This window comes from Acinonyx jubatus, chromosome A2 (genome assembly GCF_027475565.1).
Source record: "Acinonyx jubatus isolate Ajub_Pintada_27869175 chromosome A2, VMU_Ajub_asm_v1.0, whole genome shotgun sequence".
Classification (NCBI taxonomy): domain Eukaryota; kingdom Metazoa; phylum Chordata; class Mammalia; order Carnivora; family Felidae; genus Acinonyx; species Acinonyx jubatus.
In genome coordinates, this window is record NC_069383.1 from 22,811,561 (window position 1) to 22,828,218 (window position 16,658).

The window sequence follows — 16,658 nt, forward strand, 5'->3', positions numbered from 1 at the left end:
GCTTTATCCTAGGAACTAAAGCTGTTGTCAGAGCTCTGTCTATAGAGACGGAAGAAGGGAAGTAACTGTTTTGGAGGAAGTCCCTTAATTATTTGCCTTGATGTTCCATTTTTCCTAAACCTGCTCCCTACTGCCACACTTGCAGACTCTAGGCTTGGAGTTTCAGTAAAGAGGCCCTATGGAGAATTCTCTGACTTCAGCATGCAGCCGGAGCACCTATTTTGAGTTCCATGTTACTGTTTTGGTTTCTCAATCAATAAAATTCCAACTGCTTTCTATTACCTTGAAATTCCTTAGACTTTCTGGTATCAGCAAATAATAATGAAAGCAGCTAACATTAATTCAACATTGGCTAAATATAAAAACTCCAAGTACTTTGCACACATGACCTCTCTCGGTCCTCACAATGACTCTAGAAGGTAGGCACTGCTATCATCATCCTTATTTTACAGATGAGGAAATTGAGGACAAAAAAAAAAAAAAAAAGAGTAAGGAACTTGCCCAAAGGCACACAGTTGGTAAATGGTAGAGCCTGGATTCAGACATAGATAATTTGGATAAAAAGCCTTTCTTTTCTACAATCACAATTTATTAGTTTTCTTATGTCTGTTTTGTCTTTTGCAATGATATCTAAGAAGTATGGAAAGATAAATGGGTATGTTTAGGCCATCATTTTGTAATGGAAACCCATTGTTTTTATTACACCAATATTGTTTTCACACCACACTTTTAATTGGTAGAAATATCTTTCAGAGAAAATGCAGGTTCTAGAGAAGGAATCCAGTGACAGAAAACGAGCCCCTTGAAACTGTTAAATCAGAATCAACAGAGGTAATGCATAGGATTCCCAAAATGAAAGACTTAAAAGTGGCAACTTCAAGAGCATAGATTTTTTTTTAATCTAAGAAAACGATAAACGACAGCATTTTTGTGTTCTCAACAACTCTAGTTTACTGCCACATCACCAGAGAGAAGTTGAGAACATACGAAAATTTTAGTCCCATCCTATTTATTCCCTGACAGTGGCCTTAATAATTCAATTCAACTGAAATACATATGATACGCCTACCACTTGCACTGTGCTACAAACTGGAGACAGAGAAATGTCAGGCACTGTCCCACCATCCCTGCCCTTGCAGAGCTTACAGTCTAACGGCAGGCACGGACAAGGAAACTGATGACTGTAATTCAGTGTGATAAGTGCTATGACACAGGCAGGTACACCGAGGGTGCCATCGGGGCAGAGACAGGCCTTCCCAGGAACTTCCCTGGAAATAACTCTTAACCTGAGGGCTCAAGGATACATTATTATTGGTTTGGGGAGATTAAACTGAATGTATCATCCTCTCTTCAAATCTGCCCCACTCTCCACCCATTTAACATGGGTAAAGAGCACACAGGTCCACACAGAAAGCTCCTCCTCTTCAATATTAGTCGAATCAAGTGTCATCAAATTCTACTTCCTTATATTTCAAATCAACTCCCTACTCTCTACTCCTAGTACAACTACCTTCACTGCAGTCTCCATCGTTTCTCACCCCAATAGCTGTAATAACCTTGTAATTAATCTTTCAATTAAATATCTTCACTGGTTAAAAACACAAAATGATTCTGAAAACTTCCCTTGGGTTGTACCCCACTTGATCTGGACCTTCTCCAGCTTCTTCTCTCCATCCCCCTTCCCCCTATGCTGAACCCCCTACGGTTCTCTGGAGACTATGCTCTGTTTTGCCTAACTGCCTTTCCTTAAGCTATGTGGTCCCCATGATTTGAGATGTTCTCCCTTGCTAACCCTCCCTTGCTAACTAACACCTATTCAGCGTTTAAGTACATCTCTTCTGAAAAGTCATCCTGATGGCCACTCCTCTGTCTGTGCTCCCCACAAGCTGAGTCAGGAGCCTCTTCTGTGCAATCCCATACCATGCTACCTCACCAGGACACTTATCACAAAGAATTACACTCAAATTATTTTCTGTAATTGTTTATCTGATTCTCTGTTATTTAGATACTGAGCTGATACACTGCCTGCTACACAGGAGGCAATCAAGAAATACTAAAAGAATGAAAGAATGAACGAACGAACGGAGAGAGTTAAGTCTGTGAAAGCTGATGAGAGAACCAAAGGAGATAATGGAGAGAAGGACAGAACGCTGGAGAAATGCCCACCTGTAGTGGGTAGGAAGAAAGAAGCTAGTGAAGGAAACAGAATGAACAATCAAAGAGAAGAAGAAAACATCTAGGATTGTACAGGAAAGTAACCCAAAAGAAGAGAAATATTTAAGAAGGTGCAGGTGGTCAACAGCATCAAACACTACAAACAGGTCAAAGAAAGCGAGAACTAAGACAAGACCACTGATTTAGAGGCAGTCACTGGTGACTGATGATGGTGATTGATGCTGGTTTTACTCCCACCTCCCTCTCAGCACAGGCAGAGGCCATCTTCCTAGGCCATTCATTGTTGGAGGCAATTTAGGGCTTACAAAAGAACCAAAGATATGCGACTTACCTGTACTAATCTCTTTTTTCCATGACTGAAGAATTGAAAAACAGAATATTCAAAAGGAAATAAAATCTCACCATCCAGATATAATGTTGGTTCAGTTTCCTTTGTTTTTTTTTATGTTTATATTTGTACAAAATTGTATTATATTAAATTCTATATCCTAATTAAACAATTTCTTAATTGTACTTAAATTTAGTCAGCCCAAGTTAGCCTTCTCATTGTAAATCAATAAATTGGCATTTTAACTTATAAATAGAAAAAAGAAAAAAATGTTATAGAATTCGATGTGCCACTTGTTTGGCCACATATGCAAAAATGGTTTTGTCATATAATATTAGAATTATCTCTTAGTCTGTATCAATAAAATCATTATTCATTCTAAAAGGGAGCATAACACCCTAAGTATCTTATTTTGACCATTAAGTCTAGATTTCATTCTTTCCATGCTGTGGAACATGGCTGCTAAAAATAGATTAGGTACTAGATATAGAAACATCTATTAGCAGCTGCAGGATTTTTTTTTTTTTGTAATAATCTTCAGTCAAAATTAGATATACTGGCTTATAAATAATTTAATAAAGTCTAAATCATCACATTAAGTGTGCTTGTCTGACAATTTGCTATATCTAGAAAAACAGTGTGAACCAGTTTTCAACCCTCTTCTGAGATTCTTTTTCAGTATGGAGTATGTTCTGGTAGAAAAAATAAGAAATAGAAGGAATGCAACACTTCTAAAAGTAAGAATTACAAGGTCAAAGGATGTCAACATTTTTAAGGTTTTTTATATCATATAGCCAAACTGAATCCAGATAGGCTGTGTTAACTTTACACTTCCCTCAATATATGAGCTTCACGTCCCCATACTTTTGCCAACACTGGGCATTCTTATTTTTAGCCTTTAGCCAACCTCATACGTGAAAATGAGATCTTATTATTTTAATTATCATGTTTATGTAACAATAGTGAAAATAAGTATTTGTTCATATTTACTGATGCTTCCTTTTTCTGAATTGATTATTCATGTTCTTTTATCTATTTTTCTAGTGGGCATTTGCTTTTAAACTATTGATTTATAAAAGCTCTTTATATATTCATGGTAGTAACCATTTGTTACAAATATTTCCCCCTTTTAATTTATCTTGTTATTTATGGTTTTTGACATAGAGGTTTTTAATTTTTATACTGTCACATCAGTTAATCTTTATTTATTCCTCAGATGATATTTAGAAAGTTCTTTCCCACGCCCATATTTTATAGATTATTCACTCAAAGTTCTCTCTCATATGGCTACAGTGGAATAATACTGATATCAGTTAGATGATTTATTTCTACCATCTAGTACACATTAAGTGTTTCTAACTCCCTAAAACTTACAATTCCAACTCCAACAGTGGTCAATATGAGACACAGGTTTAAAATTAAGTTCTAGACTTTTCTTACTCCAATTTTAGCTGTTTAGACAATTTTTAAAAACCAGAGTTTTGACTTTAGAAAATTCAAAGTTCCCTTTAACCCATATGAAGCACAGATCTCTTGCTAGTTATCACCCACCTCTCAAAAACCTGTTAGGGATCCTTATGATGGGACAGGACTGAATGAAGCGCCTCCTAACTGGGTCCCATCGTATTTTCTTCTTACCTGTTACCACAATCATCAGCAATAAGTCAGACACATACAACACATGGCAAATAATACATAGTTACTGTAGTTATAAAGACAGAAAAACAGGAAACAAAACAATACTTGAATACAGAAAGAAGTGATGTAAAGTAGCATTTAACCCTGTTTTGGAAGTCAAAACAAAATTAAATTAATATACAAGCAGTGATGAAGGTATTCAACTCACCCCCAAAGAATGCAAACAATATGTGCACCATTTTTCAGAATTCTGGTTCAACAGAACATGCATTCAATAATCACCAATGCCATCTTGTGGCAAAAATTCACCAGTAGCTTTACAAACAAATTAGAAATTATGACATTTTAAAAAAATCAGTGAATGTCAAAAAAGGAGCACTGACTAAAATTAACTCGGCATAATGCAGGCTCCTGTTCTCTTCCGGGTTTGGTATTCTTTTATCGGTTATACGGTTAAGAGGATAAAGCAATGGGCACCATTCTTTGAATATGAAATAAGCAGATCTTGCTATAATTAAAATGTCATGGTGACAACCAAATAAAGCAAACATTTAATATCTTGGCACTTCCACTGGGAGAGAGAAAAAAGGAAATTCATCTGCCTTCCAAGGAAGCAAACCAGTTCCATATTAACCCCAATTAAAGCTTGTTTTCTTGTAATATAGTAGAGAAATACAAAGCATTATTGAACTGTTAAAGGAATAATTTTGTCTCTTTCCAAAGTTTTGATAGCTCCCAAAGATGGCTTTTATTGGCAATACAAAAAGTTAACATTTGTATAGAGTTTAAAGTTTATAAAGAGCTTCCACGCATGTTACCTCATTTGATCCTCACAACAATCCTGTACGGCTTCAACAGTTATTTCATGAAGCATCTGCTATGCCTTGAGCCCTCGGCCAGGCTCTAGTGTAGCGCAAGGATATGTCCCCTACCCTCAACAGCTCTTGGTCTTATGAGGAAGGCAGATGTCTAAACAAACAATTACATTACAGTGAAGTAACTGCCATAACAGTGGCCGTAAAGACATTTTGAGAAAGATGTTATCATCTTAATTTTACAAGCCAGGTAGCAAAGCAACTTAATGCCTCACTCAGGATCCAAGCTCAGCCTGACTTTAAAACCTGCCTTCTTTCCACTACACCACACTTCCCTGTCTCATATTCATTAGAAAGCGTATAGGTTTTGGGTTTGGCAGTTGCAAATACACTTAGATGTTCATCAGCAAGGTACTGGTACACAAATCCTGTGCGATGAAAAGGCATTACTGGTGCGTGCGTTATGCACTTCATACTGTGGAGTAGACAGACTCCTTGGCAAGGAGAAGAATTCTTTGTTTTGCAAAAGGGGTTATCTTTTAACTGTCTAAGTCTTTTAAATCAGCAATGCCCAAATCTTGGTCTACAGACCACTGCTAGGCTAAGGTGAAGATTCACCAGTCCAAAACAAAATGAGAAAAAAGCGGACAAGGTAGTGATTTGTTTTTTTTAAAAGGAAAATGTTCCGTTTAAGTAAATGGCCTGTCCTTTTTTCAGAGATTAGAATTTTTTTTTGATCAAATATGCTTCATTTTAGGAGATGAAGGTTAGAGGAAATGGTTAGTTGGTTTTGGTTGAATTATTCTTTCTTAGAAAAACAGAAAATGTTCAAGGTCTATGTGTATCCCCAAAATATATACATATATATACATATATATGTATGTATGTGTATATACATATATATGTGTATATATATATATTTTTAATTACAAATTTATGACATCCAAAAGTCTGGAGAATCACAGGTTAAATCAATACAATTTTTGTTGATGACTCATAAGACCAACATTATAAACCACACTGTCAAAGGATACATAAGATGTATAAGAAACTTCCCTTGCCCTCAAGAAGCTTATATTCTAATTAGGGAGACAAGACAGACACATAAAACAATTAGATAGCAATACAAGACAGAATATAACAAGTGATTAGCTTAAAATTTGACATTTTTATGTATCAAAAGTGTTAAAATGTACATACCCTTTGACCCAGCTATTCCACTTCTAGGAATTTATTCCTAAAGAAACAATCACAGATGCATGGAAAGATGTATGGACAAAGATACTCACTATGATACTATTCATAATGGCAAAAAATTAGAAACACTTTCAATGTCCAATGATAGGGGGATGGTTAAGTAAGTATGCTAAATAAACATACTTAAATATGTTCATATTTCACACACCACTAAAAAGTATATACAAGAATATTTACTAACATGGGAAAACATTCACAATATATTGCAAACAAAAAAATGCAAGTACAAAATAGTACTAGAGTCTGATACCATATTAGTAAAGAAAAAAGTGCTTGTATAGATTCACGAAAAATACAGGAAGGATGTACATCAAATTTTAATTGTGGTTAACTTTGGGTGGTTATTATGAATGATTTTTGGATTTTTCTCCTTAATGCTGGTCTTTATTTTCCAAGCTTTCCCATTGAGTAGGCATTACTTTTGGACTGGAAGAAAAATAATACCATATTACTTTAATTTATTTATGCTATGTTAAAAAAATACTGTAAAGAAACATACCAAAGCATTAACAGTGGTTATGATTAGGGTTGAGGGTTATCATCTCTTTTATATTATCCAAATTTCTAGGACATATTTTATAATGGAAAAACACAAGCAAATATAGAATGACACTGAGGGAATAACATTGAAAATGACTGAATCAAAGTTATAATAAAAATGCTTTTGATGTTTTCTCAGAGCTCTGCCACACATCTTTGGCCTCACTCAGCCGCCAACATGAAGTCTGTCATAGGCATAAGCTAATGTTGAGGTTATTCACACAAGGTAGGCACTGACTTCAGAACCCACGTTTTCTTCCTTCACCCAAAGATCAGAAAAAGAGAGAAACCAGCAATAGAGCAAATATATGCCGTTCCAAATTCATATAGATATGTTCCTGGTCTGAAGTTTTGCTCGTTAAAGATTTCATTTGTATAAATTCAAACTGCCAATCTTCATTCGTGATTGCTTCTACTCTTCAAAACAAAAACAAAAAGGATAATTTCTTCAATGATTTCATCAATATTTTATTTTTGCTGATTTTTGTTATTTTTTTAAAGTAATCTCTTCACCCAACATGGAGCTCAAACTCACCACCCCAAGATCAAGAGTCACATGCTCTACCGACTGAGCTAGCCAGGCACCCCTATTTTTTGTTTTTAAGTGTTTTCTTTTTATTAAATTTATTTAATTATAAAAATGACACAGTCATTGACTGAAACAGGCTATTAGGCCAAGCACATTCTCCTTTCTCCAAAGCCCAGCAAATAACACAAAAGCCATTTTAAATTTTTTTTAATTTTTAAATTTTTTACAAATCCATAATCAAAAGAAAGCAAGGAATGTCTTCGGTGGACTAACACCATCAGGAATCACTGCAACGTGAGAAACATAGTCCGATACACCCAGAGGAGAGGGCTACTGCAAGTGGTCAGGGCAGACCTCACAGTAAATGAAGCCCAGAGGTGGAAAACAGCAGGAAGAACTGACACAATTTACAGAATTTACAGGTTGGGGGCCAGCACAGAAGTTACAAAGCAGATCAGCCTCTCCCGCTCATTTACCTCTTTGGGTCAACCATTACAGAACAGAGGGTATTTGCTCCAGAGGGAAACGGTGGCATCAAAGGAGAGGTGTCCCTCCCCTCCCCAGGTAGGAACAATGACGATAAACACCAGATCAGAGAGACAGGACAGAGCTTGGGTGGATACTAACTCCCAGGTCGAAGAGGGGACGCTCACACTAAAGAAGACCCTGGCAATGGTGGCTCCATCCTACTTCACATTTCATCTCTCCCTACAACCATTAAAGATCTGCTGCAGTAACAGGTGTGATATTCACAGGAAGGCTAACTAGGACTCTCAAATAAAGATGAATAAGCAAAAACCCAAGATTCAGACATGAAAAAGACTCAGGCATGAATGTGACAAACAGAGGAATTCAGACTAAAGAAAGAGAGTTAACAAGTTAAATAGAGTAAGACCTTACATCAAGTATAATTAATATCCTCAGAGATATGCAAAGTAATAATACATTTATTAAAAAAAATCAATTGGAACTCTCAGAAATTAAATTTTGATCACCAAACTAAAAAACCTAGGAACTGAAAAGACACAGTTAAACAGCAAACTAAATTAGTACAATGAAAGATGGGGCCAAGAAATTCACCAGAATATAGTATAGAAGGAAAAAGAAGTAGAAAGTATTTTCAAAAGTTAAGATATAAAAGAGAACTGAGCAATCGCTACCAAAATTCCAACTGCCCTTTTTCCAGAAATGGACAAGCTAACTGTAAACTTCATATTGAAATGTAAGAAACCCAGAAAACCAAAGCAATCTTGAGAAAGAACTAAATTAGAAGACTCGCACTTCCTGACTTAAAACTTACTACAAAAATACTGTATTCAAAACAACTTAGTACTAGCATAGGATGGACATAGAGATCAATGGAATAGAATTGAAAGTCCACAAGTAAACCTGTACATCTATGGTCAACTGACTTTTGACGAAGGTGACAAAGGGGAAAAACAGTCTTTTCAACAGATGGTCCTGAATTCTGTATCTACTCAAACTCTCAATCGTGAGAGTGAAATTAAGACATTTTTTAATGTACTAGGAAACAAAAATTTTGCTTCTTTCAGACTTCTGGCAAAAGAATTACTCAAAGATATATACTTGGGGCACCTGGGCAGCTCAGTTGGTTAAGTGTCCGACTCTTGATTTCGGTTCAAGGTCATGATCTCACGCTCCATGAGACTGAGCCCTGTGTTGGGCTTAGCATGTAGTACAAAGCCTACTTGGGATCCTCCCTCTCTCAAATAAATAAACTTAAAAACTTTACTTGGAGCTAAAAAAAATTAATCCAAAAACAACAAACAAGGTACAAGAAAAGAGTAAGGGGAGAAACCAGTAATATCTTGAAGTTAAGTGCTGATTGGGAAAAGAACAAAACACAAAAGTTTACTAACATTCAAAACTCCAATCTTAGATGATATTGACAGGAATCACTGTGAGGGTAAGAAGGGGGTTGAGAGAAGGGAAAGCAGAAGAATAAAGTCTTTGCCTTGTTTAGAAGAAAGATGCAGAAAGTGATTAATACAGATATTGATAGAAAAACACAAATTTAGGTATTGTGCAAAAAAATTAGTAGGAGTACTAGATGGCTTCACTCCGAACATTTAAGGAAGATATATGACACCCATCTTACACAAATGCTGTCAGAGAATAGAGAAACTCCCTTAGGAGACTAATAGAACCTTGATATCAAAATCTGATAAAAACATTAAAAGTAATTACAGGTCAAAATCCCTTATAAACAGGCTCAAAAATTCCAAACAAAATATTACCAAATAAAATCAAAGCTATATAAAAGGATAATACATCATGATCAGGTAAAATTTCTTCCAAGAATGTAAGACTGATTTAACATTAAAAAATCAGTATAATTCGCTATATTAACAAAATAAGGAGAAAAACCACAACATCATTTCAATCAGTGCAAAAAAACCTTTGGATAAAATACCAAACTGCAAAAAAAAAAAGAAACTTAAGCTCACACAAAAACCTGTACACAAATGTTCATAGTAGCTTCATCAATAATAGCCCAAACCTGGAAACAACCTTCCAATGAATGAGTAATTTAACTGTGGTACATCCATACCATGGCATAAGGCTCAGTATTAATGAACTACTGATATGTGTAACAACTTAGATGGCTCCCAAGGGAATTGTGCTGAATGAAAAAAGCCAATGCCAAAAGTCAATGCCAAAAAGTCAATGCCAAAACTGTAGGACTCCATTTATGTAACGTTCTTAAAGTGACAAAATTATAGAGATGGAGAACAGATTAGTGGTTTTCAGGGGCTTACCAGGGGAGATGGCTGTGACTATACGAGGGTAACATGAGGAGTCACTGTGATGGATCTGTTCTATATCTTGACTAGGTGGTCACACAAATCTACACATGTGATAAAACTGCCTAGAACTCAATACAAACACACACACAAATGAACGCATGCAAAACTAATGAAATCAAAGTAAGGTCAAACAAGCAGTATCAACGTTGACTTCCTGGTTGTGTTATTACACAATAGTAACAAAATGTTATCATTTGGGGAAACTAAATGAAGGGTGTATGGAGCATTCCATATTCTTTCTTACAGTTGCATGTAAATCTACAATATCTCAAAGGAAAAAGTATTAAAAACATGACAAAAACTGATTACGTTGCTATGGGGCAGACTGCATTCAAAATGCTATGTCTGAAACAATTATAAATATTTTAATAAACCAAACTATTTAACATGATCTAAGAATTCTGATTTAGGTGGCTATGCCATGTGGCATGATCCTATTGCTTTATACAATTCAGTGTCTATAAAGAATTTCAGAAGAGAAGCAAATTAATACTGTATTCAGAATCACTGCACAGTTGTGTAGGTTGCACACTGCACAAGAGCTCCAGGCCAAGTGGCTAAGTGAGGCTAAAATCCAGCCAACACTCTACTCCCCAGTGTACTAACAGGACTATGCTTACCTGGAAAAGGCTTTATTTATTTATTTATTTATTTATTTATTTATTTATTTATTTATTTTAAGATACTTATTTTGAGACAGAGAGAGAAAGTGCATGAGTAGAGGAGAGGGGGAGACAGAGGGAGAGACAGAGAGAGGGGAAGGGGGGAGAGAGAGAGAGAGAGAGAGAGAGAGAGAGAGAGAGAGAGAGAGAATTCAAGCAAGCTCCATGCTCAGCCTAGAGGTCGATGCGGGGCTCAATCCCATGATCCTGGGATCATGCCCCGAGCCAAAATCAAGACTCGCAACTAAATAAGCCACCCAGGTACGCCTATTTTTTTTAAGTATACACTCAACGTGGGACTTGAACTCACAACCCCAAGACCAAGACTCACATGCTCAACCGACTAAGCCAGCCAGGCACCCCTGGAAGAGGCATTTTTAAGTAATTTGCATAACAGCACACTTTGGGCTGGCAGTGACCACTTTTTAAGTAAATGACTTTCTTTTACACTTAGAATTAACATTTATCCAGTGTCTACTCCTAGCAGTTAAATACACTCATTTTTAAGTTTCTGTCTTTTGCCTCTCAAAGCAAGAAGATCTGAACCCATAATCTTAATTCTGTCGTGTTAGTTGAATACAGGGTATTCTTTTGGAGTCTTTGGATCAGTCTCAAATCCTTTTGGAAACAAAGAGGTATGTAAATCAACACAAACTAAAATATAAATTAAAGTGCTATATTGTACTGTGTTATGGCTTAGTCATGGCAGCATTTTACATATACATGTTTGTGTGTGTGTGTATCAAAACAACTGAATTCCCTTTAATAACAATACTGTTCCAGGACTCATTTAATCCTCACCACATCTGTATGAGACAGATACTATTATGATTCCCAACTTACAGAGGAGGAAACCAAGACATAGAGAAATTAATTTTCCCAAGGTCACTTAGCTAGGCAAATGAAAAATCTGGGATTCAAACCCATGCAGTTTAGATCCAAATCACTCTTAACGACTCTATAATAATGCTCTTAGTCACAATTCAATTCAGCACCTAAGAAATGTGTCTAATAGAGGCATTTGCTAAATACTTGTTGAACAAACGAATGAACAAATGAAAGAACATTAAGGCAAGGACTCTCAACTAAAGGTACATTCTCCCAACCCCTCCAAAGAAGTTGTTCTCCTCTCCCAAGAGTCTGGTGTTACCCGCACCCCCCCCCCCATATACCATCATATTGCCACCCTTATTAAAATAAAAGCCATAGTAAGTCATTGTAATGAATGAAATAACTGTAGTGTTTCTCATCCCTTAGGCTTTTAGGAAACAAGAAGCATGCACTCTGGTTCAAGGGCCTTCAAGCTAGGGGTAAGCAGCTATTGACTACTTACTCGCTTCTACTGTCCTTCGCTAATACATACACAGGAAATGTATCTTTAGGGAGTTACAATATTGAGGCAAAAGCAGCTGTATACCCCCCAGCTACCAGATATGTTATATCATCTGTCTTCAACTACACCATTTACTTATTTACTTACTTATAAAAAACATTCTATTTTCAGATATATCTCTGTTTATAAGCTAACTCAGGTACTTTTGACACTAAGAGAGGGATAAATGGTAAATGAATGAAAATTGCTGGTTCTTGCCATCTCTGTTGCTTGTCATTGCTGTTTCTTAAAACATGTTCATTTCCCCTGCTGTGCTGCATTTTTCTGTTTTCTTTCACATTAGTCTCTTGTCTCTTCTGACTTTACTCCTCTGACATTTGTTGCAGAAAGGAGGCCTATCCTGCACAGACTTCTAGAAAAGTGAAGTAATCATAGCACACTGAAAGACATCTTCCAATCTTAAGATGCTTTTTGTCATTTGGTTTACATTATTAGTTATTCAAGTATTACTTTACTGGAGAAAAGAAAAAAGCCTCGTTGGTTCAGTTTTGTCTTTGGGAAAGGGAGGTAGGCACAGGAGTTGTACTAGGCTCAAACTGTTCTAAAAGGTAGATGGAATATTTGAAACTAGTGCTCCTAAGTGAATCCTCAGCTATACTGTCCTTCCTTCGGAATAGTAAGAATAAAATAGGCTAAAATCTTTACAGATTAAAAATTAATAAAAAAGTATAACCCATAAACCTGTGTTAGATTAAAATATTAAGTCCAACAAAAAAAATCTTGGGAACACTCCTGATTTAAAATAGCACTACACATTCTTAATGTTTATGAATGGCTGCCAAGGTTTTCAAATAAATTTTTAAATAAAAACCTTACTCCTTTGGATCAGCTTAATCTTTTGATAGAAAGAATTAACTATAAATATACCATAAACTATATATAAACTAAATGGTCTCTAAAGCTCTAAAAATTCTACAATTCTCAATGGAGTCGGAAATGCTCTAAGCATCTCAGAAATTACCTAGTGCGATAGTTCCTGAGATGCTAGACTAGCCGGCTCATTGCAAACTTACTAAAAATAATAAAAATAAAAACAAAACCAAAAAGCAGATTACCAGGTCTACCCCGGTAGGTCTGGCATATTAATTTTGGTGGGGAATCAGGTTCTATTGAGGCTAATAAAAATTACTGGCTCCCTTCCCAGAAAAATGCACATTTTTGTACATTTTGTACATTACAAATATGTGCATTTGTACATATTGATATGTACATATCAATTGTACATATGATATAATCCCCTGAAGACCCATCCCCTGAAGACAGACTCATGAACTGATGGCCCCCAGGTTAAAAAGTAAAACAGAATTCAGACCCAGAATGTTATCAATGTTTTCCAAAGGGTGGTTAAATGGAAGAAAGAACAGATTCATTCTATAATCTATAAGAAGATACAACTGGGAGAAAGTCATAGAATTTGTAGCTGCACTTAAGGCAAGTCTTTGTAATAATTAGAGCCAACACATAATTTGACAGCTTTCTCCACAATGTAACAGGCAGTCCATTAGTCTAAGAGGTCAAAATAAGGAGACATCTTTAAAATAGAGATTTAGGAACACCTGGCTGGCTCAGTTAGTAGAGCATGTGACTCTTGATCTTGGGGTCATGAGTTCAAGCCCCACATTGTGCACAGAGCTTACATAAAAAACAACAACAACAACAATATTAAAATAGAGATTTTATAAAAAGATTAGAACTATTGTGGAATGGATTCTCATATTGTGTAGAAGCTAGGGCAAGATAATTAATTTCTAAGGTCTTTTTCAATTTTAACATTTTATGGCTCTAAAGAGTTTTAGAAGAGAGGACAAAGGAAAAAGATAAAAAGTTAATTTTAAAACTTTTTTTTTTTACTACTTATAAAATATTTTTTGTGTTTAAGTATTAAAAAAATAAACAAGAGCCTAAATGTCCATCAACTGACGAATGGATAAAGAAACTGTGGTTTATATACACAACGGAATACTACGTGGCAATGAGAAAGAATGAAATATGGCCTTTTGTAGCAACGTGGATGGAAGTGGAGAGTGTGATGCTAAGTGAAATAAGTCATACAGAGAAGGACAGATTCCATATATTTTCACCCCTATGTGGATCCTGAGAAACTTAACAGAAGACCATGGGGGAGGGGAAGGAAAAAAAAATGGTTAGAGAGGGAGGGAGCCAAAACATAAGAGACTCCTAAAAACTGAGAACAAACTGAGGGTTGATGGGGGGTGGGAGGGACAGGTAGGTGGGTGATGGGTATTGAGGAGGGCACCTGTTGGGATGTTGTATGGAAACCAATTTGATAACAAATTTCATATTAAAAATAAATAAATTAATAAATAAATTAATTAATTAATATAAATAAAACTGCCTGCATTTGTATTCTATGAGTATCTGTGTTAATGTGGCCATCCTGAAATGTAAACCATAGCTAGAGAGTCTGCTTTCCTTCTTTTCTTTTCTTTTTCTTTTTAGAGATGGAGGGGGCGAGAGAGAGAGAGAGAGAGAGAGAGAGAGAGAGAGAGAGAATCCCAAGCAGGTTCCACGCTCAGCTCAGAGCCCAATGCGGGGCTCAATCCCACAACCCTGGGATCATGAGCCAATACCAAGAGTTGGACGCTCAACTAACTGAGTCACCGAGGAACCCCAAGAGTCTGTTTTTCTTAATTTAATATTATCTCCTTTTTTATCTCCAGCAAAGCTTCGTTTAAAAAAAAAAAAGAGGGCCACCTGGGTGGCTCAATACTTTGCTACTCATTCTGTTCCTTGATTAAAATTAGAAAAGTAATCAATTTTGAAGTGAAGACACAATTATTTTTTGTTGTTTATTTTTGAGAGAGCGAGAGACAGAGTAGGGGAGAGCAGAGAGAGAGGGGGACAAGAGGATCTGAAGCAGGCTCTGTGCTGACAGCACACAGCCTGATGCGGGCTTGAACTCACAAACCGTAAGATCATGACCGGAGCCGAAGTTGAACGCTTAACCGACTGAACCACCCAGGCACCCTAGGACACGACTGTTCTTTATGAATTCACTTTCCCTTCTCTCAAGTCACCATTTTCTGTTGGCAAATGCAATGTCTTCAAAGAAAATATTTAGACTTGACCAAAAGCAATAAAAGTTGTGTTGGACCAAACCTGGGAAAAAAGCAACAAACAGTCACCAAATAACAAGTTTTTAATGTTTGCTATCTTATACAAAACTGTTTTTAAAAGTTCAATATTTAAAATGAAGCTATTTTGAAAAATTGGTGACAATCCTGTCATGTAACAAGCAGAAAGCCAATAAGAACTTAAATGCAAAACTAAAAAATATCAGATTGAATACTGCTAAAGCAGACATGACTTCTAGTAAGATACTTGCTTGAAGCATCATATTAAAAAAGAAGAGCTATTCTAAAAAATAAAATAATAGCTATTCCTTCCTTAAAAATAAAAATTTCAAAAGATACATTTCACAAGAACATTTGCATTGTAGTACTTTTTCCATAAATGCATAGTGAAGTTTTGTACTTAAAATTATAACTGAGCAGAAAAAAATTTGATGTAGTTTTAAAAAGTTATTTTTCTTCTGAAATGGTTTTCTCAATGTTTAGTTTAGTATATGCATGTGCATTTAATGCTAAATATGTTACCTCTTTCTAAAGTACCCAGTTTGGAACGCACATTAGAAATTCCGTATTCTGGGGTGCCTGGCTGGCTCAGTTGGTAGAGCATGCAACTCTTGATCTTGAGATTGTAAGTTCGAGTCCCATGATGGCTGTAGAGATTACTTAAAAATAAAATCTTTAAAATAAAAAAAAAAGGTGCACCTGGGTGGCTCAGTTGGTGAAGCGTCCAACTTCAGCTCAGGTCATTCGTGGTTTTGAGCCCTGTGTGGGGGCTCTGTGCTGACAGCTCAGAGCCTGGAGCCTGCTTTGAGATTCTGTGTCTCCCCCTCTCTCTCTGCACCTCCCCCTCTTGGACTCACTCACTCTGTCTCTCTCAAAACTAAATAAACATTAAAAAAAATTTTTTTTATCTTAAAAAAAAAAGAAAAAGAAATTCCATGTTCTTGCATGAGGTTTGCATGTTTGTATTTTGAGGAATTTGTTTTATGTGACACCAAGATGTTTGTGGTTAGCAGTTTTTGATCAATTACACATCTGATTCAAATTAACTGAGTTGAGAGTTTGTTGATAAAACCATATGGTAGGAGCTACTGTGGGTAAAAAGGGAAATAACTCAAAGAAAAAGCACTATTCAACTCCAAAGACTATTTATTCCTTTTTTTTTTTTTTTTTTTTGGTAAGTGAGGGAGAACGTGCACACATGAGCCAGATAACGGGGAGGGGGTAGAGGGAGAGGGAAAGAAAGAACCTTAAGCAGGTTCCATGCCTAGTGCAGAGCCTGACCCAGTACAGAGCCCGATCTCATGACCTGAGCCGAATCAAGAGTCAGATGTGTAACCACCTAAGCCAACTAGACACCCCTAATTTCACTGTCTAATCTTATAGACAAACCAATGATAT

At 36.1% G+C, this 16,658-nt stretch overlaps 1 protein-coding gene across 5 annotated transcripts in view; it reads right to left on the reverse strand.

Moving 5' to 3' along the window:
* Positions 1-16,658, reverse strand: part of KLHDC10 (kelch domain containing 10) — a 69,055-nt gene that overhangs the window by 36,856 nt on the left and 15,541 nt on the right. For 3 of the 5 annotated variants that reach the window (XM_027075468.2, XM_053218084.1, XM_015071035.3), the window contains exon 2: positions 4,055-4,141. The exons of the other annotated variants lie outside the window; for them this stretch is intronic. In XM_027075468.2, coding sequence (XP_026931269.1) covers positions 4,055-4,141 — 87 coding nt within the window. The remainder of the gene's footprint in view (positions 1-4,054; positions 4,142-16,658) is intronic. 5 annotated transcript variants of the gene reach the window in all.